The sequence below is a fragment of the Anabrus simplex genome, chromosome 6 (assembly GCF_040414725.1).
Source record: "Anabrus simplex isolate iqAnaSimp1 chromosome 6, ASM4041472v1, whole genome shotgun sequence".
Classification (NCBI taxonomy): domain Eukaryota; kingdom Metazoa; phylum Arthropoda; class Insecta; order Orthoptera; family Tettigoniidae; genus Anabrus; species Anabrus simplex.
This window is the reverse complement of record NC_090270.1, coordinates 197,808,041-197,835,452: the sequence shown is the minus strand read 5'-3', so window position 1 is coordinate 197,835,452 and position 27,412 is coordinate 197,808,041. Positions and strand designations below refer to the sequence as shown.

General features: G+C 37.3%; 1 protein-coding gene across 1 annotated transcript in view; it reads right to left on the bottom strand.

The window, feature by feature from the left end:
- Positions 1–1,788: 1,788 nt before the first annotated feature.
- LOC136876302 (5'-3' exonuclease PLD3) overlaps positions 1,789–27,412 on the bottom strand; it is a 139,916-nt gene continuing 114,292 nt past the window's right edge. Inside the window, exons 10-12 of the mRNA XM_067150135.2 lie at positions 21,471–21,636; positions 16,356–16,455; positions 1,789–2,986 (exon numbers count right to left, since the gene is read on the bottom strand). Coding sequence (XP_067006236.2) covers positions 2,814–2,986; positions 16,356–16,455; positions 21,471–21,636 — 439 coding nt within the window. The 3' untranslated portion in view covers positions 1,789–2,813. The remainder of the gene's footprint in view (positions 2,987–16,355; positions 16,456–21,470; positions 21,637–27,412) is intronic.

The window sequence follows — 27,412 nt, the reverse complement described above, 5'->3', positions numbered from 1 at the left end:
ATCAATTGGCACCGATATCAAATAATGGTGACTGCAGAGTATTTTTGCCTTTTGTTCTGAAAGCCCTTTAGAAACAAATGAGGACTTGCAGGCAGTTATATGGCTAGAGAAGTGGAAGTATTTTTGTCAGTTCTGAGGGCTGACTACTCTAAAACAGAGCATCAAATTTTCAAAGATTTGCATGACAGTACAAAATAGCCATAGTGATTATTGTGATGAAAGAGATGAAAAGGCAATTTTTGTTGATTGCTATAAGGACCCTGATCAAAGGAGGAAAAAAAAGATGAAGACCCTGTCCTAAATTTCAGCAAACCCTGCCAGTATGTGGGACAAATGCTGAAAAAAAAGTTTTATATTAAAAAAATATTCCCAGAATAAACAGATTTTTTTTTGAAGATCTAACATGAAATACTGAAAAATATTGCATAAATAAGTGAAACAAACTTCCAACAATCGTGTTTTAAAAATACTCTAAGTTATATTATTAAAATTCTATTCTGTGTGCAAAATTAAAATAATATAATTTTCATAATTTCTTCTACTTCTTCCACTTTTCCCACTCCTGTAGTGTCAAGGGTGCGAACTGTGTCGCACATGTGGATTTGGCTCTGTATTACAGCCGGATGCCCTTCCTGATGCCAACCCTACATGGAGGGATGTAATCACCATCGCATATTTCTGTGGTGGTTGGTAGTGTAGGAAGTTATCTGAATTTGAAGAGGAAACTGTTGGAACAAACACAAACACCCAGTCCCTGAGCAGAAGAATTAATCAGACGTGATTAAAATGCCTGACCCAGTTGGGAATCAAACCTGAGATCCTCTGAACTGAAGGCCTGAACACTAACCATTCAATAATTTCATATGATTATAACATTTCTGATTACCTTCACCATAATAATATATGAGGCCCAACCCAGAATTTCTAAGAATTTGAATATCGAGCGAGTTGGCCGTGTGGTTAGGGGTGTGCAACTGTGAGCTTGCATTCAGGAGATAGTGGGTTTGAATCTCACTGTCGGCAGGCTTGAAGATGGTTTTCTGTGGTTACACCACATAAATGCTGCGGTTGTACCTTAATTAAGGCCATGGCTGCTTCCTTCCAACTCCTAGCTCTTTCCTATCCTATCATCGCTATAAGACCTATCTGTGTCAGTGCGATTTAAAGTCAATTGTAAAAAATTTGAATATCCTACATGAACAAGGAGGGGTACCAAGTCTGAAGCTAGGTGCCTCTTGATGTATCTTTCAACTATTAGTCTGCCAATTGGCATCCTTGTAAGTGTGTGTGTTTCTGAGTTTTGGTGGTTCTCTTTATACTGCGTAATTGTGCTGCTGCAAATTTCAAAATGGCTGATGCTAAGGAGCGAAGAATCTGCATTAAATTAATGATTATGACCCTGAAATAATGCAGCATTTTCAGGGAACCCACCTGCCTCTTCACGGCTAAAAAAAAAAAAAGTGTCAAGTCTGCAGCATTCTGATTCCAGGTGATAATTTTTTGACATTTCAGGAATTGTGCACAGCTCAAATTGTCAATGCGAAGATTTACAAATGTTTTAAGACAACTGAGGGAAGATGAGAAGTGCAAACTGCCTGACATATGAAACAAAGGGGACTGGTTACTGCATTACGACAATGTGCCCACACACACCTTGCTCACTGTGAGGGACTTCCCGACAAAGAAAAAAGATGACCACCATTCCACCCCACCCCCCACCAAATAAAACTCTGGTTGATAGGGCGATGTTTAAACTCCACTAAAGAGATGATGATGATAATAATAATAATAATAATAATAATAATATTTGCTTTATATCCCACTGACTTCTTTTATGGTTTTTGGAGATGCTGAGGTGCCAGAATTTAGTCACACAGGAGTTCTTTTATGTGCCAGTAAATCTACTGACATGAGGCTGACGTATTGCAGCACCTTCAAATACCACCAGACTGAGCCAGGATCAAACCTGACATGTTGGGGTCAGAAGGCCAGCGCCTCAACTGTCTGAGCCCCTCAGCCCAGCATACTAAGGAGATATAAAAGGAATCACTGGAAGAGCTGAACACATTAACCCGGAAGACTTCTATGAGTGCTTCCCAGGGTGACTGCTTTGAAGATGACAGTGAAAATTAGGTATTAATATAAATATGAATGTTTTTATGAGCAAATTCTTGGAATTCCTGATAAGACCTCATAGAAAAGTCTTTCAGTTTTCAACTGGTGTACAGTATGGGTATGACAAAGTTAAGATGTATGTAAAGACAGAGTTTTCTATTTATCCAGTGCATAGGGGAAACATAACTGCAGCAGTTCTAGGGTTAAACAATCACCAATGGCAGATAACAAAGGAAATTTATGTGTATTTTTTGATGGCATGACAAAGAAATGGAAAAATTGAAAGATATTAGTAGAAGGAAAGTCAAACAGCATTAAAATATTAATGTTCAAGTACAACATATTCTGTACAAATAAAAAACACAACTCTTTCGAGGCATTATTAGGCTGCATACTCAATATACTTACAGACTATTTCATTAAATTCAGAGTAAGAAACAATGCTCTAAATACCTCTATAATATGCAATTAGTAAAATGGGAAAAATAGTTTGTACTTAACCAGAAAATGTAGAAATGAGATGTTATAATATTACGCAGTATGAAGTTCTAAATTTAATAAAACTGTAGTGAACTCATACTTTATGCCTTTAACAGTTTGTTAACACTGGGTTAAAATGAGCAAAGAAGTCAATGTGCAAATTATTTAAAATTTCTGGATCCACTATCACATGCTGCGACATAGTCGCAGGCCAAACCTTATCTGACCTCTGTCAGTGGTTGAGCATATTTAGAATTCCAGTCCCTCTCAAATACAGCTTGAAGTTGAGCTCTAACACCATCGGGTTGAGTTCCATTCACAGCTGATTCTGTAATGACTAGACCTACACCTCCAGTTGAGATGAAATAATCACCAGACCAATTTGATGTACCTAGACAAATTGAAAAGGATTAAGTAACCTACCTACAGTATACACAGTACAGTACAAAAAATTACAGTAAAATGAAAATGTTAAAGGTCCACCTTTTCAATAGCATGAATGTTTATTGATGTGAATATATATCGCATAACGTTTAAAGAAGATTGGTACTAGTTTCGATGCTCATTGCGCATCATCATCAGCCAACAAATCAACTGAGCAAAATACAACTTATCAAATAGCAATATATAACACATGATAGCAACTACAAGACAAATGTTAAACTATGACTAGTTGAAATATAAAACACATGACAGCAAATATGAGGATTAATGTTAAAAGTTAAATTGTCAAAAGTTAAAACAATGAAAGCAAAACAGAGAGGTAACAATAGTTAGGGTATGATACACGAGAAAATAGTCCAGCTTGAGGTGCATAGATCATAAGGCAACATATGTTATCAGTGGGAAGAATAAACCTTGTTCTCTTAAGTTGCGGTAATTAACAGGCTTAATTCAGGTGGTTTCGAAGCCAACAATGTGGTCGTGTGAAGACCATAATTTGAATTAACATCACGATTCCCAGTTCAGTATGGAAACGTGGAGACTTGTTGAAAGGAGAGGAGCTGGGCTAATGAAGAGAGCAATAATGGAAGCCAAGTAGCAGAAGGGAAGGGAGAGTGAGGGGAGGGGAAGGGGGAAAGAGGAGGAGCTAAAGCTGAGGAGTAGGGGTATGGTGGGGCAGAGGGATGAGGTAGTAGGTGGTAAGTGACGTGGATGTGTATTGCACATGGCTTGAAAGATAGTGCTAGTGTTTGGAAATCTGATATTTTTCAACAAATTAATTAAAAAACGAAAAGGATATTAGGCTTATCAGAAATTTCATTTAAGTTGAAGTTAGGATTAAAGTATTGATCGAAATAGATAAAACAATTTTCGATTATATTCATGAGAGGCCCTTTATTGGCCATTATATTCTTAAAAAAGCACATTGGACTTCGACTGCACCTGGAACTGGTTAGATCACAGAAGACTGGCAGAGAAAAATGCAATAAGGCAATTAATGTAGGACAAACATTGTGAAGTATTTTATTAACTAGATAAAAAAAAAAAAAAAATGAAAAAATAACTGGCCACAGCATCACACTTGTAGCTCAGATCCCTGCAAGCAGAACAAGAATGGTCTAGACCAATGGTGTCCATGGGGGTTGCCCTGAAGCTTGGTTTGGGGCATGGAAACGAAGAGAGGGCATGGCAGGGTGCGTGACAAGACTGACTGCAGTGATGGATTCATTAAATGTAATATATTATTCTACAAATTATTTTAATGTTTTTGAATATTTTCTTCCAAGAATTACATGTAAAGTTTTACTTTTCACTATAACTTATTATTTAAGTAGAAAAAGAGCCACTTGCTTTTAACAAAACAAACTAATAACTTTACAAAGAATATCGTCGCTGGCGGGACAAAGCCTCCTATGCGAAATATTTTAGCTTAGAACTTTGGCCGGTCATCTGAGCCATATTTACATGGCTAAATCCCAATTATTACTGTTCGGTTATTGCTAATGGCCTCTTGCCATTGTTGATAACTTCCATGAATATACTAGAGGGAGCAGTTCCCTCGATGTTTGGCGCTGATAGTTGTATCTTTCCGACGAGATGTTAATTTCATCTCCTTGACTACAATCGTTGGTAGTTGCTTTGAGAGAAGAATATAAAAATGGACTCCACACATATCGGAGTAGCGTTTTTGACGCAGAGAAAAGTCTTTAAACGTTTTAAACTTACCCTGTAGTACCATCCTTCTCCTTTGACATTTAATATACTCCAGGTATGGGTATTCTTTTGTAATATGTGTTCAATGATATACAGGTGACTGATATGAGTTGTTCGCTCCGCAGTATGAATGGGCTGCATGTTTTTTCTTGTGATTGTTGGAATTATGACATGTTTGATGGTACTCATATTACTACTGTGTATGTGCGCTGCATTTTTATGTAATTCGCCATCTGATGACTGTTTGCCCTTTGTGTCGGCGTGAGCTTTCACTCCTGTCGTACGAAGTGCGAACCTTGATGGGTTTGTGCATGACTGCGGGATTTCTCTGATCCCACTGTTGTATTTGTCTGACCAGTGCACGTAACTTCTGGAATAGATGAGACCTCTTTTGTGGCCTTGGGGTCATGTAATATGAATTTGGATTCGTCATTTAACTGACACTGCTGCTCGTATTGTTTGCCGAACCCGGCTGTGTCTGAATGTGTGCACAAGTGTTAGTATGAGAGGGGAGTGTAACAAAGACACATCAATCAGCTGAATTTGTATTTTGAACTTGTTTCATTATTTTATTTACGCATTTTTGTATGGTGCTAATCTTTTGCCTTCGCACCTATCTTGGCCGCTCATTTACCTACTGAGCTGCCATGTTTTATCTTTCGTTCATTTAGGCTATGCACTTGTCTGGGATTTTCCCCTTTGGTTATATATTATGTCCTTGGTCCAGAGTCATTTCTCTTTTATCCCATACTGAAATCCTACGTATATTATTTCTTTTTAACTCAGGGTTTCCTCCTTGATGCATGGGAGTTGGAAGATCTGGGGTGATTGTTATTAATGAGGGTGGTGTCTGAGCGTTGCTGAGTGGAAATGATATGGAATATACTTGTTGGAAAGAATGACCTCTCTTTTGATCCGTTGTGCCATTTGAGATATATAAATACTGGCACCATTTGAAAGGTATTGTACTTAACTGAGTGAGCCTGCCGAATGTTTAAATATGGTTTTTTGTGACTTGATGTTCAGGGAATAATGTTGTGCCAACAACTCGGTCTGGACTGATTATGTATGTATCCGTTCTTTATCCTTTTTATTTGAATTAATTTTCTTTCCCTCTACCTTCGTTTCATGATTTGAATAAACCCTTATTTCCTGTATTTTGAATTTTATTACTTATAGATTTAGTCTCTTACTATTATTGTCAAGAGACTTATTTCCAGTTCAAGGCTGTTTGCATTTAGGCCTTTCCTAGTCGCGATCTTCGCCTCAACCTTCGTTCTGTATCTTATTGGTACTGGGATTGTTTCCGCGATGCAAGGGAGTGTGGCTCACATCTAAGGTGCAATATCGTGTGAATATAGTCAAGGCATTCTCACTCTTCATAATGTATGTGCTGCAGGTCAGTATATCTCCAAAAATATTATCACATAGGAGGTTTTGTCCCGGCAACGACGATATATTACATTGAGTGTAATTACATCTTACCATAAAAAAATAAATGAAGTCGAGCTCTAGTTCTACAATGATATATCTACTTTTTGACTCTGTGCTATGAGCCTATGAGGTTCAAAATATCTGGATAGTTCGACCTACCTCAATGCAGTTAAATTACCTCTCTTCACAATGTTTCTCCTAGATCCTCAACCGTTTTTATGATCCTCCCCTTCAAATGAATTATGCATGTACATAAATTTGACCATAATAGGTACTATTTATTCCTGTACTGACTTGTAAAATCTCATTAAATATTTAAAATAGGATGCTGGAAAGAAAAGAATAAATAAGCTTGGTTAACATAAGGTATATTGGGAAGGTAGATCCTTCCAGCATCCTATTTTAAATAGTTTATGAATCATGCATAGCAGAATGTTTATTTTTAGAGTGGTGCTCTACATTATATTTCTTTCTGACGATAGCAATACCACATTTTAAACACCTCAACCTTTTGCTGATTTGTTGAGAGAAATATGTTTCTTCCCAATCTGTCTTCAGAATTAAACTTCCTGAGCATCTCCTTTTGCACCTGTTGGCTACATTCATGCCCATATTTCAAGGTTAAAAGAACTTGAATTCATCACTTGCTTCAGTTCAACCTGTGCAGTATCACAAAATATTCTACTGTGTAGTTACAGCAGCACGCCCTTCTGCCCTGCTTCCATGCCATAAACAAGCCCTCGGTATGAGTTGCCCCCTATGGGCAAGGTTGACCTTGACCACTGTAGCACAATGGAATAACATGCGAAATGCGGAAGTTGTGGATTTGGTACCCACCAGTGTCCAGTAGCCATTTTTTTTCTGTATATAACATCTTGTCCAAATGTACATACATGTACTCCACAGAACCTATTTTTTAAGTAAAATAACACTACTTACAACTTTCTGATTTCACATGTTACACCACTGAGCTACAATGGTCAAGGTCAACCTTGCCCATAGAGGGCAACTCATACCAAGGGCTTGTTTATGGCAGGGAAGTTGGGCAGAGGGTATGCTGCTATGCTGCTGCTGCTGCTGCTGATGATGATAACGACGCTTGTTGTTTAAAGGGGCCTAACATCTAGGTCATCGGCCCCTAATGGTACAAACTGAGACGAAATGAAATTACAAATTAAAAACTCAAAATCCTCCACTGACCACAATTCAAAACGTGAGGACGAAGAATGAATGGATGGATGGATATGAATTTAAAACGATCAGTGGAACCGACCAAAAGTGCCTCACATGCGCAGAAGCTGGCGTAACATAATAGTATTACTGACCAAGGGACTGCCTCTATAGCACGATACTGAAACGATGAACCTTGTAGTCGAAAGGAGTCCAAAACGAAATTCGCACATGTATTACAGACCTATGGTATCTCGCACATTGCGGCGCCATTGACAGGCAACACAAACCTACGGTGTTCATCATCTAAGTGTACTAACCACAGGGACTCTTAATATCCCATGGTGTTCCTCATATAGTGGTTACTAATCATAGGCAAGCCAGAACCATGAGTTCCGTCATCCCATGGTGTCGCTCATATAGTGCTACTAATCACAGGTACTGTAAAAGTCGTCGCGCTCATGCTTGCTATTAATCACAAACCTATTTGGTACCTAACATAGTGGTACTACGCGCAAGGAAAAGCGACCCCATGGTGTTCCCCACATGGTAGTACTAATCACAAAGAGTCTCATGGTTCTAATATAATCATCCCATGGTCGCCCCTTTTAGTCACCTCTTACGACAGGCAGGGTATACCATGGGTGTATTCTTCGTTCGCGTCCCCCACCCACAGGGGGTTGTGTGTTTGGTCCGCTAGAGGTATTTTATTTCCCTCATGTCCGCCGGCAAGCCGGTTAGGACCCCACTATCCGCCACCTGGGACGTGTCACGTGGGAGTATCACCTCTCCCCCTGCTACGCCAGCATAGTAGGTTCGTGGCTATGCTGCTGTAATTAAAGATCAACCTCCTAAAAGAAACTATGGAGAAAAAAATCAGCCTAAATGGTTCGGCCACATCAAAAGAATGGGACAAGGAAGATTACCAAGAAGAGCTCTGGAATGGACAGAATCTAGAAGATCAATTGGAAGACCACGAACAAGATGGAGGGATCAGGTGGAGGGTGACGCAAATTGGAGAGGACTACAATGGGAGACAGTGATGAATGATAAACTGTGGGGAAGAAGAGAAGATTGGAAGAGGCTCTGTGAATGATCTGCCCAAGCAGAAATGTATCAGGAAGAAGAAGATGAAGAAGAAGAACTCATAATTTGAGAACGTAAATAATGGAATGTAAAAAGTGATGAATAAAGCCATATAAAGAAAGACAGGCATCTGGAATAAACACAATGCCAGTCCATGTGGCAAGGAGCATTAGAAAGAAGAGAGAAGCACAAACATGAAAACACAAAAGGATGAGAACAGCTTCCACCTCTTTATACTCTTGTCATCTTCACATAGATGAGCTCTCTCTCTGTTTCAGTTTAGGTTCTTCTACATCCACCTAATTCTCAAGAAGCTCATTTATGCTTCTGACGCTCATCAAGAGAGTAAGAATCAACACTCAAAGGGAGGTCATCCTGACATATGTTCAGTCTTGATGTGGACAGTGACCCCTCAATGAGTGCTGAGTGTTGATGACTGCCCTCTTGATGAAGTTGAGAAGCAGAATCATGTTTACCAGAATCTTCCATTAAATATAGGGTAACAAACAATGTTCAATGGCAGTGCACTTAACCAGAAGCATTTTGTCCAACATGTCATTTTCAAAGGAAAATAAGGCTGAAACAGCACCAGAAAAGGGAACAACAGAAAGAGGAGACAAGGACAAACACAAAAACTTGAACACTCATTGTCAGATCTTCAATACTGATGTCGCAAGTGTAGAATAAGAAGAAAGCCTTATTCTCTTATGGGCTTTATAACTGAAGTTGTTTTTTTCTCTTCTTTGCTTTGTGTCACACCGGCATGGACAGGTCTTATGGTGAAGATGGGATAGGGCAGGGCTAGGACAGGGAAGGAAGTGACCGTAGCCTTACAACCCCTGTATTTGCTTGGTGTGAAAATGAGAAACTACGGAAAAACATCTTCAGGGCTGCCGACAGTGGAGTTGTTTGAAGTCACAATCTCCCAAATGAAAGCTTACAGCTACATGATCCAAACTGTTCGGCCAACTTGGTTGGTAATTAAATTACTGTATTTACTTGTGCATTTACCTCCATCGCCGGACTGAAAACTGAATTTTATTTTTCCCCGCAGAATTTCCCCATCCTCTAGTTAGCTTAACTAGGCCGATCAGCTGACCAGCCATCTCAAGTTGCTGCTGAACTTGCGGGACAAATATCGTCCCGAGTTCTCAGCGGTAAAGTTGGCTGCCAAGCAAGAAATAACAGCAAAAATTACATTTGCGAGATGAAGCATGAAGTTTAACTTAAATTTGAAACCAAGGTTACGCAAATCACCAAAACAATTACGATATTCTCCTAGAGAATGGGAATTATTTGCAGTGCTTTTTACACAAATATATCACTGGAGGTCAAATTGGTTAAAATTCGGAAGAAATAAGGTAATTAAGAAGATTGGAAAAAGAGGTGAAAATTCAGAAAGTTGCCTCATAAATTGGAAGGGTTGACAGGTATGTCCTAACCTACAACACCTGCTTTCCAGGCAGTCAAGATTGCACCTCTTCGCATGCGGTCCTTTTAAAGATAACTCATAAGAGGTACAGTAGTGTTGCAACTTTTGCAATTGGGAATCCCATAATGAGCCAGCTTCCAGGTAGTACAGCAGTTATCTCAGTCACGAGCAGATTGTGAAAACGTTTAGTGCAATAAAACAGTTCAATTTTGTGGCAAGTGGAACTAACAGAGATGGGTAAACATAATAGTTATATGGCAGAGTTTAAGTTGCGTGTACTTCCTTTTGCGGAAACAAATGGACTAAGAGCTGCAGGCTGAGAATTTTCAGTTGATCTGAAGTTAATATGGATACTGGTGAAACCAGAGGGAAAAATTAATGACGGCTAAGTAAACATCGTGGCCTTTTCGTGGTCCGAAATGCAGAAAATATAGGCAAATTGATGAAGAAGTGCTACAGTATGTTACAGAACTGAGAAACTGTGGTTTGGGAGTAACACACAAAATGTTGAGGATTAAAGCGTGTGAGGCGTTGAGAAGGAAGGGTATCAGTGCCAAAATTTTAAAGCCAGTAGAGGTTGGGCAGTATGATTTATGCGAAGAATTGGACTAGGCTTAAGAAGAAGAACATCATCACTCTGTCAACAACTTCCAGAAGTGTATGCCGATAAGATACTAGAATTTCAAAAAGATAATTTTTGAGGCCATCTTGAGGATGCCATAATGGAAAAGATGACAGAGATGAAATCAGACCTTGTAATCATACCTGGTGGTCTGACATCTGTTTATCAGCATCTCGATGTTTCTGTGAACAAGCCCTTCAAAGATTACCTACATAAATTTTATATGGAATAGATGTCAATGAATGCACATAGTTTTGCACCAACGGGACGAATTCAAAAACCATCAATCGAACAGATGTGTCAATGGATTCTCCGAACATGGGCTATGATCCCTGAACATGTGCTATGAACCCTGAACATGTGATTAACAGAAGTTAAAAAACAAAACAAAAAAATGGGCATATCCAATTCTCTTGACGGATCAGGGGACGACATAATGAGGACAGAAGACTCAGAAATGGAAGATGATGACAAGAGCGATGGTCTACAAGCTGAATCATCACATGAGAGTGATCATGCATGAGAAAGGTAAGTTGCAACATGTCTCTACTTCGTGTTCGCATGGCGTAAAATCGAAAGGCGTGGATATTTTTAGAATTTTTTTGTTTCACTGCCAGGTGGCTGAGAGTGTAGAGCGAGTGCACTCTTAAACCCGAATGCAAGCCTCTTTTTTTCAGTGAGCAGCATAGTTATAAGTGATTACACGCAACCTACCAAACATTATTTCAAGTTTTAGCGTAATACCTTTATGTATATATTCATTGAGTTGCATGATTAAATGTGTGTTATTTATGAACATCTCTTACCTACAAGTCAGTATTTTGCACATTTTTCTTCAAAATGGCCATACAACTTTTGCTTGAACTTGGAAGATATCGTGTAATTTCCCCTCTCCTCAATTCCCTGCTTCAAAATTGTGAAAAAAAGTGGGGCAAAAGCGTGAGTAAATCCAGTACATATTAAGCTTACTTGTACTTTCTGTATGATTACAGATTAGGGTAGTTTTCTGTTCCAGCTTTTAAAAATACTTCCAAAATTAGAGTAGAACTGATGAGGCCAGACTCACTCTACAAGAACATGTGATTATGAAGTCAGAAATACCCCTATGTTTCTTGGTTAATGTTTGCCAATAAGAACTGGTGATCCTGTGTTGACATTAGCTGGTGTTACAGACCTAAAGCATCTGAGTGATAAAGTACAGAAATGCAAGTCGAGTGAGAAGCACATATGTAATAGGATACAGTTTCCTTTTTACTAAAGGTTTAATGTTGCACTGACATATCAAAGATTTTCAGCAACACAAGGATGGGAAAGGGTTAGGATCAGGAAGGTAACGGCCATGGCATTAATTAAGGTACATTCACAGCATTTCCTTGATGTGAAGATGGGAAACCAAGGAAAAACTTGTTATATTGTTATAGGCAACGTATAGACATGGCAAAACAGAAAATATGAAGATTCAGTGACATGGCTCAAAGTCTCTCTTGCCATGATAGTTTATGTAACCTCCACTAGACTGTGTGTAATTGTCTAACAACCAACTGTCGCCAGCCCGATCGATTGGTGGGAATCTTTAGAATTAAATAGGATATCGGCCCGGTCAGACCCCCATGGCTGCTAACATGTTAAGGTACAGCCTCAGAATTTACCTTATGCGAACATCGGAAACTGCGGAAAACCATCTTCAAGGATGTCGATGTTGGGATTTGAACCTACCATCTCACAGCAACACGACTCACTAGCTTCATGTCAAGTTAAAGAACCCTTTTTCAGGGCAGAAGTCCCAGACTCTGGCATCTCTCAAAGACGGGTACTAGTTGCACCATATAGCATTAGCATTTACCATTAACAGTGCACTTAACCAGAAGAGCTTTGCCTAAAATTTGAGTTCCTCAGGAAAAAAAAACAACAACAACAACAACCCACCACTATTTCACAACTGAACTACTACTAGAAAAGCCCCTTAGCATTCTGTTTTTAGATTATCTTCTATTCAAAGTTATTTTCATTTTATGTTAGCCATGATGTTGATATTTGAGGTGTTCATCATCATCATCATCCTTTAACCGTCTCCTGTTCCCCAGGTGCTGTACGACAGCGCTCTCCATCTTTGTCTATTCAGGTACATTTCTTCCTTCTCAACTTTGTGCCATTCCACTCCTCTTCCTTCCAGATCCTGCTTTACTTGACAGATCCACCAGTTCCTTGGTCTGCCTCTAAACCTTTGCCTTCGAGCTCCTTTTCTAGCCATTTTCTTGCTGTTCTAATTTGATCCATCCTATTTACATGGCCATACTATTTGAGTCTTGATGTTCTTACATTTTCGCTTAGCGATTGCTTTACTTGTGTATTATGACGGCGTTATTGCAATAAAAAGTGGATACAGTAGAAGTCCGCTATAACGAGTATGGCATATAGTGAGAAATATTGAAACAACAGATTTTTTTCTGTGTCTTGAAAATTCCTATATTACACCATGTATTACCCTTCTGAGACAGCGAGAACCCTATCAATGATGCATCCATCAGCGATTAAGCGTGCATTATTATTTCTGTTATCGATATTTATGCGCTGCAGTGATTACAATGAATGCGAACAAACATCTTCAGTATAGTTTTCGTGCTATGTACACTAGCAAGCTTTCTCGCCGACATTCTAACTCAAAGGGAATGTCAGAGTCGATTAGCAATACTCGTTGACTGTTGTTCTGTAAACAATTTGAAAATGAAAGAGAACATGTTTCTGTTATAAGTGCGTAAATAACCTGGCCGACAGTAGCAGTTAGCCTGTTAGAAATAAAGGCTGAAGTAAACAATTGATTAATTTAATATTATGTACTGAAATTAAGTAAGAATGTGATACAACTCAAAATATGACGCGCTGGGCTGAGTAGCTCAGACGACTGAGGCACTGATCTGCCCCCAACTTGGCAGGTTCGATCCTGGCTCAGTCCGGTGGTATTTGAAGGTGCTCAAATACGTCTCATGTCGGTAGATTCAGTGGCATGTTAAAGAACTCCTGAAGGACTAAATTCCGGTACAGTCTTGTCTCCAAAAACCGTAAAAGTAGTTATTGGGATGTAACGTCAATAACATTATTTAAAAAATCTGTGCAGGAAGGATAACAGATTTCAGAGGTTAGTTTATTCAGCGAAAGCTCATTTAGACATTTCTGCTGGGGACAAAGAGAGAGAATAGGTAAAGCGAGAAAACATACTATTGAACACACACATATTTTTTTTGTTCTACATTGTGCCAGTACAGATAGGTCTTATGGCGACACAACAATGGAATAGGAAGGGCCTAGGAGTGAGAAGGAAGCGGCCGAGGCCTTAATTAAGGTACAGCCCAGCATTTGCCTGGTGTGAGAATGGGAAACCACGGAGAACCATCTTCAGGGCTGCCGAAAGTGGGGCTCGAACCCACTATCACCCGGATGCAAGCTCACAGCTGCGCGCCCCTAACCGCATGGCCAACTCACCCGGTAATGCACGAATCATAACCTAACTATCCAACAGGGATATGTTTTTTTCCCCCCAACATGCGTACATTTTACGTCATGTATGAACGGGTACAGTGAAAGATATAGGCTATCTACTGTTTCTAAAGACGAGAGTAGTAAAAGGCATGAAAAGAGACGAGAGAAAAAATATGAAAACCTTTTCCAATGGGGCGTATTAAACAACAATGGTGTATTAAAAAGTGTGTAAAATACCAGACAAGAAATATAAAACAGCTGCACTGGGGTTCATAAAATATCAGCATTATTTACAGATCACACTCTTTCTAAAACAAATCTCAGCTGAAGCCTTACATTTCAGTTATTAAACATTGTTTGCTGGTCCTACTCTTCGACCATGAATTATTTAGAGGTTAAACTCAGCCATGTACGAGATGATTACTATGACTGTTATCTCAAATGCGACAACACTTTGATCGGCTTGAGTTGAGACTCGGAGGTGCGAGTTTCAACATACACGCCACCATTGAAAGATGTGGATACTTGTCTGGGTGGTGGTGGTGATTATTGTTAAGAGGAAGTACAACTAGGCAACCTGGCCACTTCCCGGATTTTAATTTTGTCTTCAATAGTAACTTTTTCAGTATCCACAACTGGGCTACATAATAATATGACCACGCTAGTCAACTTCAAATGTTCCTCAACCGTACGTAGGCTATCACACAACAAATATTTGCTACCCTTCACTGTAATACCAAGATAGTTGGTTTGTTATTGGACATTATACATTTTCAGCGAACTCATTCCTGGTTGCCAGCATTTTGCCCCAGTGTGCTAAGTTGGGCTCATCAGTTGGTAAATAGCACACCTATCAAGACGTATGGCTAGTGCATACCGTGGAGGCCACTGCATAGACTACTTAGAGCCAATGGCAGTGCCAATGCAATATGAGAGACTTCATCTGATTTTCAAAAATTGATGCCTGCCTGGCCATCAAATGATATACATGTTGATTCCCATAGGGAATCACGGTATGCACTAGCCATGCGTCTTGGTAGGTGTGCTATTTACCAACTGATGAGTCCAACTAAGCACACTGGGGTGAAACGCTGGCAACCAGAATGAATTAGCTGGAAAACTTATAATGTCCAATAATGGACCAACTATACTGGTATTATAAATTTACTCATTCAGGACAAATATTTCAGGTTCCCTATGGGAATCTACATCTATATCACCCTTCACTGTATCACTCAACACAGAATAAAATTCTAACTTCTGAATGGAATGCGAAATACAAGCACAAACAGGCTTTCTAGGTTATTCAGCAATATCAATGAAAAACAGAGAGCAAAATTGAACTTTCCTGAGGGTAATGGCTTCGTTCCCCAAGGTGTAATTTACCCTCTAAAGTTCAGGAATTCAAGGCCGTTTCTAGTTTTAGCGCATCTTTCTCAGACCGGCCTCCTGTGGCAAGGGCTCTAATCAGTGCTGGAAATCTGTTCCTTTCACAAGGGATGACAAAGAACATTTTAAGGGCTAGGAAAAGTGTGAATGTAGTACGTGGTAATAGAGAAAATCTGTTACGCAATAAGTGAGATTTTTAAAATTTAGATTTAATGCAACGTGAATTGGGACTTCAAATTTATGACGTGCTAATCAAGAAATCATTTTAGTAAGGAAATCCCTAATGAAGTTCCACCGTATTTTATTGCATATGGTTAAATTTCAGAAAGGCTATTTCCATGTAAAAATATATCGAAAAGGTTATCATTACTCTACTGGTGGCTTGAAATATATTTTTACGATGAATATAAGGTTAAGTTAGGTTAGATGACTCTGTTTGAATAAGAAAACTGAAATGTTTGCCACAGAAGCCACTGGAGTGATACTACTATACTTTTTCCACAATGGAATTTAACATACGTGTTCATGTTGTCTCAGAATTAGATGAATAACTAACGAGTAAGCCTTAGTATGTAAATCTGCAAAAATGCAAGTTTTGAACAAACTGACTGCCGTTTCATACTGTTTTTAATGTGTGTGGGGTTCTCCCCTTCCCCCCTTTCCAGTCTTTTTTAAAATTACAAAAATTGGATATAACAACAATCCGTTTCGCGCCGTTATGAATTCACGCTATAATGGACTTCTACTGTATTTAAAGTGAGAAACTGGAAGTTTTTGTTGAAAATACCTGAATGCAGTATCTTTCCTACACTTTTTTTGCATATAATTTTTCATTTATTTTCTATCAAGGTCATAATCCTTTATGATAGAAGGGAAGAGCCATGGTCAAAGACTGCCTCTCTTCCACAGTCTTAGAATTCACCAGCCATCATTTAATTTTGGACACCTTGGTATGAAAACAAAAAATTCTATTAAAAGTTGTAGTAGTCTTACCAATGTAAGCAGTCTTGTCAGTGACCATGTATTTGTTGTGGTTAACTCGAGCAAATGGAATCTTCTCCTGCTCTGGGGAAACTGGAACGGTGAACCATTTCTGTAAAAAGTACAATATATAGTAACTGGATCCAGTTTTAATATATATGCAGATATAAATAACAATACAAATTACATCTAATTTTTAATTATTTCCTTATGTCAGAAGCAGAAAGACATTCAACAAAACCAACTACACTGCTGGCCAAAGAAAGCATAATACTTGGATGATTACTTATTTATTTATTTAATAAATGTGCCACCAACAGAGACACACTCCAATTATAGGTGACTTTTACAAATTATTTGACACAAACAGCATAGAAATAACAAAAAGAAGAAAATATGAAAATGCTATATAAATGAGATGATAATGCTCTGTATGAAATGGATGAAACAATATCTCATATACAGAAGCCTGTTAATACATCAAACAAACAAAACTGTAAAACCAAATCATGTAAATATTATACATATAAACAAATCACTTCAACAAATAAAATTCTTTTAATATATTTACATATGTATCATATTCATAAGCAAAGTCAACATCTATATGATACCTATTAATTAAGTTATTGTATGTTTCACACATATTGATAAATGGAGAGTTCTTAAAAAATACAGTCTTGGAGACTGGAGTTATAAACAATTACCAGAATCTTAAATTTCCTTTTCTAACATTAAAGCATAACTCGTGAAGCAAACTATTATCATCAATTAATGCATTAACAATCTTATAGAGATAAATTTGTTGAGCTATTACACGCCTACTGGCTGTGAATTTAATAAACCCAAAATTAAGTCAAAAAGTACAATAAATCATCATCTCTTTCTTGTTCTGCTTTTTCCATACCCTGATAGGGTCACGAGTGCAAACTGTGTCACACTAGCGGTCTTAGCTCTGTTTTAGTGTTCAGTATTGGTTGCTTCTGTGGTTGTTAGTGTGGTGCGTTATGCGTATATGACACCGTGTCTATAGGGAAAAACACAAACACCCAGTCCCCTAGTTAGAGGAGTTAGCCAGGAGTGGTTAAAATGTCCATCCAGCCAGGAATCAAAACCAGGATCCTCTGAATTGAAGGCAACAATGCTGACCATTTCAGCCAAGGAGAAAGACATAAATTATAATCAACAGAAAAATTCTCTAAGTGTTATGCTTTTTTGGCTGCCAGTCTAGTACGAGTTTGAGTATTTCTGGCAGGCTGAGGTTCCGTCTCATATCAGAAAGATTTGTGTCAGTTACAAAGTGGACCACATGAACACACTTGAGTGTGATACCTCTTTGGGAGGCAAAAGTGCATAGATCTTCTTCCATGACCTATTCTCTGCCTGCACAAAATTATACAGCCTCTCTCCGTGAAGGTTTGAAAAATGACAGCGATTTCACAGGTGCCATTTTTTCTTTTCTTTCACAATTTGCTTTACGTTGCACCAACACAGATAGGTCTTATGGCGACGATGGGATGGATGGGGTTAGGAGCAGGAAGGAAGTGACTGTGGCCTTAATTAAGGTACATTTGCCTGGGAGGGAAACCACGCAAAACCATCTCCAGGGCTGTCGACAGTGGGGCTCGAACCCACTGTCTCCCGGATACAAGCTCACAGCTGCGCACCCCTAATCGAATGGTAGTTTTCTTAAGTGCTCTCAGCTTGTTGGGAGTTTGAATAGCTAGCCAATTCGATTCTCAGGACATCAAGAAAGTTTGACATAGCTGAAAACAAATATCCCCAGCAGGTATGTTCATAGGTCTATTGGAAGAAGTACTGCGTCTTTTCCAGCTTGGTCCACCAATTCGTTATCTGCAATCCCTGCATGGCTAGGAAGCTGCATAAAGGTGATTTTGGTGCTAGCATCGCACAAACTGGCTAGAATGTCATATATCTTCTGTATAAACAGGTGTTGAACGAAATCATACAAATACTTCCTATGAACATAGGTTCCACGTTCAACTTATGTCAAAAGAGTAGATCTAGCCATAAACCCAGCTGCAGAACTAGCCAATGAAGCACCTCAAAAAGGGTGTGGACAAGATAACTGTCTATAGCTCCACCCATTTCACGACACAAAATATCAATATAAATTCCAACAAGCTGTGTGGCTCTCTGCTGGTTTTCATACCTCTGGTGGAACTGGGTATCAAAAAGGCACTGATAGCTTCAATGTTGTGGCATTTCGCGAATTCTGGCAGTGTAAGTTGTGAGCTTCTGCTGTTGCCTCCCAATCCCAATTCAGTAAGTAGGTTGGGAATCGGCCTAGTCTAAAAAGCTTCTGTTGCCAGACTAACTCTACTATGGTGTACGTGCTAGTACTATTCAAACAGATCAGCATAGATATTCTTGCTGAACCATACACCCCACTATCTATATACATATATAAAATAAGAGTTTTGTCTGTACATTGCTCAGAATTTGAAAAAAATGGAATTTCTCTATCGGTCATATCGACAGTAACAAGGAAATGCACTTTTTACTTTTCCGTAATTTCTGTCTGTCTGTCTGTATGTATGTATGTATGTACGTATGTATGTACGTATGTATGTATGTATGTATGTATGTATGTATGTATGTATGTATGTATGTATGTATGTATGTACACGCATCACGAGAAAACGGATGAAGAGAATTTCATGAAAATCGGTATGTAAAGTCAGGGTTTGAGCCACTACAATCTAGGCTATAAATAATTTTATTCACGCTGAGTGAAGTGGTAGTTTAGGCGAAGGCCTAAAATTCAATTCTCAAATATTTATATTATTAGTGGTCCTATCGATAAATACTACATAACTAGAGTTACATAGAATTAAATTTCCGATCATTTATGTCTTATACATTTTTACCATACCGGTTATGATAACACAGATATTCATGAATTTAGATTTTTGTTGCTAAGTCCACATCAACGCCGAGCCACGAGAAAATGGCTGAACAGAATTTAATGAAAATCGGTATATAGAGTTGGAGAAGAAGAAACTATTGTCTAAGCTATAAACAATTTCACTGACCCTGGATGAAATGGTAGTTTAGGGGTAGGCGCCTAAAATTTATTTTTTTAAATACCTATGTTATTGGTCCTATTGAAAAGTACTACATAACAAAAGTTATAGAGAATACAATTTCTGCTCATTTATGTTTTGTTCAGTTTTACTGTACCGACTATGATAAGAGTGGTATTTCAGAGTCGGAAGAAAACTAAATGTGAAGGCCTACAAAATCCAAGCGCATAACATTGATCAACAATAACATTACATTGACCATTGTTTGTTGTGATGTTCTTTGCCTCTTATCGTGCCCTCAATTCCGGTAGATGGGATTACTGTTGCGTACTGAGTATAGCAGCTTGACTGAATATTGGCGGGAAATAGCTGGGGAGTTAAAAAAACTTTTTTCTTTAGCAAGCCATTCCTCTGGTTCATACATTGTCTGATACTGCTGGTACATAACACACTGGTTCATCATAGTATTCCAGCTATTCGATCCCTATTCTGAAGCACTGTTTTGAATGAGCAGTGTGCACGTTTGGCAGAGGCTCACTTAGAAATACTGTACTGTAGTAGTATGATCTGGTCTAGAATTACAATTTAGGCCTATTCCAAATTATAGCACTACAATTCACTAAATAATTAAAAATTCAACCCTGAAAAGAGCCGTATGTTAAGAAAAGCATCTTCCTTTTCACTTTTATTAAATTCTACATTCATTTTATTCCAAATTAGCAGTGAAGAGGGATTTTCTCCTCTGGCTTGGAGGAAAAAATTGCCTCCAAGTCAGATATATTTTTCTGCCGCCAGTGTAGTGAAATGAGATTTCTGACTCATTGGGTACTCCTAGGAAACAGATTAGTAAAAGGGCATAGATTTGCCATGGGACTTTCCACTATTCGACCCCCCCCCCCACAGAAAAAAGACGAAGTGTGTTCAAGGATCACGGCTGTCTGCGGCTTGGTCATTCTTCCAGCTCTGGAACTTTGGACTGTTAGATCGGCAGCGTAGTACTGTTCATTAAAAGTGAGAAAATGCGTGGTTTTTCATTTGATCGAGTATTTCATATTGCTTTTAATTGCACAATTCCTACTGACGTCGTTGTAATGACCTACGTTCATTTCACTTAGGAAAACCACTAAGACAGTCTTTCTGAGGATGTAAAGAAGCAGGTGGAGAATGAGGCCTACCATTACAATGAAAATTCCCTAACCCAGTCTTCATATGAGAAAAGACGTTTGATGACTTCCCCGTTGCGTTTCTAGGGTAACGTTAAGAGCTATGCAATATAATACAATCTTGCTCACTAAGTGTACACAATCTAACCGTAGCAAAGCACGGGTACACCAGGTAGTCATAGTATAAATGGGAAAGAACCGCAGCCATGTAAAACTGTAGCAGCATTGCAACGATCAGTTCCCAACAAAATGTCGCTGAGAAAATTAAGTATGTTGTATCTTCATGCAAGCAACCTTCAGTTGATGGATGTGGGGCTGCCATGTAAGTCTCTTATCAAAACGGAGTCTCAGAAACCTGCAGGTGTCTACCACTGGCAGGCCACTGTTTTGCAAGGGATGCTTGGGATCAGAGTGTGCAGAACAAAGTTGACAGAAGTGTACAATGGAGGCTTTCACTTCTAAAAATTACATACCAAAGATTTTACAGGTTTGTGTTTTAGTTGATATTTTTCTGCAGTGCATGTTAAACATAGAAAGAGTGTCTCCAAGAATGTGCTGGTAATACATTCAGATATTTCCTGAGCAGTGAAAAGAGTTGTTACCTGATTTTCCAAAGAAATATTGAAGCAATAATTCATAGAATGTTTTAATAACATCTGTTCATGTCTCCACATTATGACTAAAAAGAAATCAGTTTTGTACTGTATTTCAATAAATTAAGAAAACTTCTCCAAGGTCTAAGACTAATATAAAAATGTCTGTTTATGAAGAGAAATGTAAAGTGTAATTTTAAAATAATTTTTTAGTAAATAACTGTTATTAACTAGTATCATATGATAGATAATCACCAAAAGTGAAATTCATATTCTGATCTTTTTAATTAAAAACATCAATGTTTCAGTGGAGATTCAACTTACCACAAGAACTTCAACTCCTGGATATGAGCCATTAAGAGCTTCTAAAGAGCGCAAGAAATAGGCCATGGCGGGCTTTGTGTGATTCCACTTACTTACAAGTAAATGGACTTTAACAAACTTACTGACTGCAGCAGCACGTAAGGCATCATCTATTTCTTGCCATAACCTGCAAAACAAAATGTAAATTACAGAATAAATTATGGTACTACATTATAGTTAAGACAATCATTGTTTTCTATGATTATAACACCTTCCTATTTGCCTCCACTTCCATGCTAAACAGCAACTCGTAGCTGATGTTTCTTTCACAGGAGTGCTTGTAAGATGTCATACTTGACAGCATTCTTAGTTCCACTAGGCACACATTTTCTTTCTTATTAAATGTTTTGGTGTTTAATCAAGTGTTTGTGATTGTGAATGAGTTTTGTGTTCATTAGCTACAACTGAATAAGTATCACTCTTCAGGAATCTACAGTATATATGTCTATTGTGTGGGTGTCCAAAGTTCAAATGTTTTAACTGTATTTCATTAATTATTCTGCATATACATATGTATGTATACAGGAGAAGTAATAATGTTTAACTTTTGTAGATGGTTAGCTACAATGGTTTACTGCTGTGTGTCCTACAACAGGAGTAAGAGCAGGAAAGTAAAGGGGACTTCATTCCACAAATTTCCATGCCATTCTGAGCTCAGACAGAAACTGCTCAGTGCTATTTTTAGAGATGTGTTTGTACCCCATCAGGAGTCAAGAACTCCTTTTGTAGGTGCACAGCATTTTCTTGAATCTGATTTACACCTAGCTGAAAATAAAGAAATGGAAGGGTAATTTTTCCCCCCCTACTGTGTTTGAAGATTATCCAACATATAAAACACATACAATGATCCGGGATTATTGTAAAACAATGTGAACTGTGGAAAAGAGAGGAAGTTAGATGATGAGTTTTTAAATGTGTGTGGTGCTAGTTGTCATATTGTGAAACTGCCACTTCCATGATTCTTGCTCCATTTCTAAGTTTTAATTCCATTATTTGCATGCCACGGTTTTATTCTTAGCAATGACAATGATGGTTCGAGGTAGTACGGCAGAAATAGGAAGATATGATGAAAATCCATAGAATGCTCAACACACCCATTTGATTGATCATCGTAGGAAGTCCACTGAAGATGAGATAGAAAAGAATGCTCACGATAAGTGCTGCAAAGTGTTTGGTCATGGCATGCACATAATGGAATCAAAACATTAGAAATGGAGCAAGAATCACAGAAGTGGCAGTTTCACAATATGACAACTAGTATTACACATATTTAAAAACTATGCTATAAATTATTTTATATCAAACTGTAAACTTTAATAAAAAATTGCCCAGATGGTCAGAAAATTCTTTGAAACAATGTGTAATTTGGAATCTATTTCATCTTTGCTAGAAATAATTTGTTTAAATTATCATCAAGGAACGCACTGAACTGATATATAAGTGAAAGCCAGGCTTCAATTAGAATGGGAAAGTCTGAATGAAGTCAAAAGAACCTGTTCTTTCATCTCATGAGTAAGATGTCTATCAAACAGCAGCTACACTACAATAAGAAATTAAGACACATTTTTGGTCATAAGGACACTTCAGCACATACAAAATCTCTTAGATGGGAAAATTTATCTGATGACTTACCTAATTCTTCGAGATGCAAGAGAAAATAGGACGGTACTTGCGAACCATGCTTCCTGATAAATGGTTTATCAACCAAGTACTGCATTCCTGTGTATATTTCTTCTCAAAGAAACTTTCTGGTCTAGAACTTCATGCTCTAATGCTGTCAGTAATGAAACAAGTGGAGGCTTTTTGTTTTGTAATATTGAGATTAGTTACTGATAATCACAAAACTAATATGAACATGATGAGATGATTGTCAGAAGAAAAAGAAATAAAGACACAAATATGTCCTGCAGAGGATCGAAGCAGATCCTTATTTCTAGCTTTCGACCAGTGCCACATACTAAAAGTTGGAAACACTTAAAAAAAAAAAGGACAATGGCAAATGGACATGAAGAAATGGGAAGGCATCTAGAAAACTATATAAATTACAATGAAAGGAAATAATTAAGCCTGTTCCTTTCCCAACATGGAAATGTGTTGCATCAATAACTTTGAGAAGATGAGTGTAAAAATGAGCAAAGGAGTATTTTCTACAGGGGCCGTAACTGTTCTAGAATATATGAAGGACAATTTCTCCCATTTAAAAGCACAAGCTTTCCAGAATTGTGGTGCAACCATTACTATCTTGGTTGGAAAACAAATTCCTGGTGTATCTAATAGAAATTAAGAAATGTAGTGAAGGAAAGGCTACAGAGTTTCTGAATATATAGACATGTATTAAGATGTTGTACTAATTTGACCATTAAATGTATCAAGTAGGGTATCTTCTGTTTCTTGGATTTCATTTTCATTTCATTTCATTTTGTACTAAGATTCAGTAAATTAAGATCAGTAGTGATTGATTGATTGACTCACTGCAGGAAGTAACAATATGTTGAATTGTAGGGCAATAATATTTAGTATAAACAGAATGTTGATGTATTTTTTTGCTATTTGCTTTACGTCGCACTGTCACAGATAGGTCTTATGGCGACGATGGGATAGGAAAGGCCTAGGAATGGGAAGCAAGCGGACATGGCCTTAATTAAGGTACAGCCCCAGCATTTGCCTGGTGTGAACATGGGAAACCACACAAAAACATAATATTGAAAACAGGCTTGTATTAATTATCATCCCACACATATAGCAGTAAATAAAAAATAAAAACAAATATCACCTTAGGCAAGAATGTGAAGGGGAAAGAGGTTATGCAGAGTTCTATTCCAAGCTCAGTGAGCCACTGTGAAGTTTGCATCTACTAGAGTGTGTGAATATGTGACTGAAATAATTGTTATGCCTGCAATGTAAAAATTCTTTTACTGAGATGCACCCCATCTTCTGACAGCAGTCATAAGAAGCAATTAAGCAATTTGATTTGTAAAAATAGCAATTTCAATTTTTCTTACCAAAATTACTTACAAAACAACAGAACAATTTTATCATTTAGACTTAATACTTTGAGAACCATTTATGAGATGTTATAGCAAAGCTTTGATCTCTACGGTTCTGAAACTGACACAAAATCGGACATCTGTTGAGAAAAAAATGTAAGAGGAACTTACCCTACATATGTACCACAACGGATAGTATTGCTAAAATCTGAATCTATTACAGAACTATTTAAAATAGTTTTACTTGAGTCCGCCTTGTCAATACAGTACACCTTATAATGATAGAAAACTATTTATTTTACCATACATGTTTCGGGAAAATCATCCATTCCCTTCGTCAGTGATGTCAGTTCAAAGAATAAAACAGTATAACACTAATTTTTGTTTTTTACAATTTAAAGAAGGATCGTGTCCTAATTCACCATATCAATGAATAAAGAAACTAATGAAATATTATGAAAATGATCATTACATCAAATTTTGTTGAATTGAACGAGAATACCTAAGTTATATAAATTTAAGATCTTGAAGTTTTTCTTCTTTTTGTTCCTTAAATGATCAAATGCTAGTTTATACAATGGGTTGTCTTCTGTATTTCTCTCATTTAAATTTGATTCAAAATCTTTTTTTGTGCAAGATAAATTTCTAAACTTTCCAAAACATTCATGAATTTTCCCGTTTTGGCTGAATGTATTAATTCCATGTCATTAGAAATGTCTGTAAATTTGTGATTCTTTTCAATCATATGTTCTCCCATTGCCAAATATCTTTTATGTTTGACTGCATTAACATGTTCTTTGTACCTTACAGCCAAACTTCTTCCAGACTGTCCTGTGTATTGTTGTTTACAATGTCAATTTGTAAATTCCTGATTTATTAAATATTCATTTATTCCCTACCTTATCTGAATTGAAAATTATCTTATTAGTTTTATTATCAGTTTTGTATGCAACATTGATGTTCCTTTTCCTGAAAATTTTAGCCAGTTGATAAGAGTGCTTATTTCAAAAAGTTAGAACTGCAATTTCTTTTTCTCCTTTCACTCTTTAATTAAAGTTGTTTTTGGCTCATTTCTCATTTTATTTATTGTTCTATTAATAAATTTTCTGGAATATCTGTTGCTAAGAGCAATTTGGTGGATTATATTTATCTCTCTATTATAATTCTTCCTAGACAAAAGTATATTCATAGCTCTATTAATTAAACTGTAAAATGTTGTCTTTTTATGTTGACCTGGATGACTGGAGTCATTTCTGATAATAGTATCAGTTTGAGTAGTTTTTCTGAAAATTTGAAAATCAAAATGACCAGAATTTCTAATAATTGTTAAATCTAAATAATTTAAAGTTCTATTATTTTCAAATTCCATCGTAAAATGCACCTGTTTATCAAAATTATTTAAATACTCTAATATACCATCAGGTTTAACATTTTCCTCATCGATAATAACAAATATATCATCGATGTATCTTAACCATGTAATCAATTCATCTATTTTATACACTATTTTATTATATTCCATGTAATCTATGAATTTGTTTGCTAAAGTACCTGAAACTGGCGAACCCATTGTTAGGCCTTTAAACTGTTTGTAAATTTTGTTGTCAAAAACGAAATAATTATTTTCCAAAGTAAATTCTAGTAATGTTAAATTCTTCAATTTCCATCTTACTTAATTTGCTGTGTTGCATTAAATTCTTTCTTACTATTTTTATATTATCTACGATAGGAATGTTGGAATACATATCTTTGATATCCAAACTTTGTATCGTGTAGTAGTCTGTTAGCTCAATGTTTTTAATTCTGTTACAAAAGTCAATAGTATTAATTAGGTGCATCTGGCTATTAAACTTAGTGTTCTTTTAAAAATCTTTGTATGAATTTGGCTGTCTTATATACCGGATTATTTCTAAAATTAACTATTGGTCTAATACGAATTTCTAGTTTATGAATTTTCAGTAGTGCCTTTAAAGTAGGTATTTCTGGGCTCAAGTTAACTAGACAGTTAGTATCTTTGGAGTCTAATAAAAAAGTTATGTTATTGAGAATTTGTTTAAGCTTTTTCTGCATAGATGACATGGGATCTTTTTATATCAATTCAAAATTATTGCTAGTTAGAAAATTCTTAGTCTTTTTAATATAATCTTGTCTTTCTATCAGCACAATAGTGTCCGGCTCCATGGTTAAATGGTTAGAGTGCTGGCATTTGGTCCAGAGGGTCCCGGGTTTGATTCCCGGCCGGGTTGGGGATTTTAACCTTAATTGGTTAATTCCAATGGCTCGGGGGCTGGGTGTGTGTGCCGTCTTCAGCATTAGAATTCATCACAAGTAGAATTCATTCTCATAGACGCACAGGCCACCTATACGGTGTCAACTCGAAAGACTTGCACCCGGCCTCTTCGGAAGCCACACGCCATTAATTATTAGCACAATAGTCAGCTTTTGTCACAACAATATTATTATTATTATTATCTATCTTCTCCAATAATTTAATATTCTTATTCAACTCCTTATGGTTCTCTACCGTATGTTCTATCATATTGGATAATGTTCTACTAACTTCGTATCTAAGAGGGACTTGTTCATCAACTGGTAGGTTAGCTACGGTCACTTCAGTTTCAGCTGTTAACATGACCAAATCTTTTCCATTATTATAATTCTCCTTTTCACAATTGAATTTAGACCCTTTACTTAAAATGTTCATTTCATTAACATCAAATTTAACTTGAGTTAGATTTCTAACGTGTTCATTATCACACATATTAACTTACATAGGTACAACATACGAACTGTATTTGGAACTTGAATAAAGATTAGGTAACTCCTGTGACCAACTAAGGACAGTTTGCCTAAATTGCAACAACTGGGTATCCACCGAGTTCCCTGTAGATGGTGGCAAGGTTTATATGGACAGAC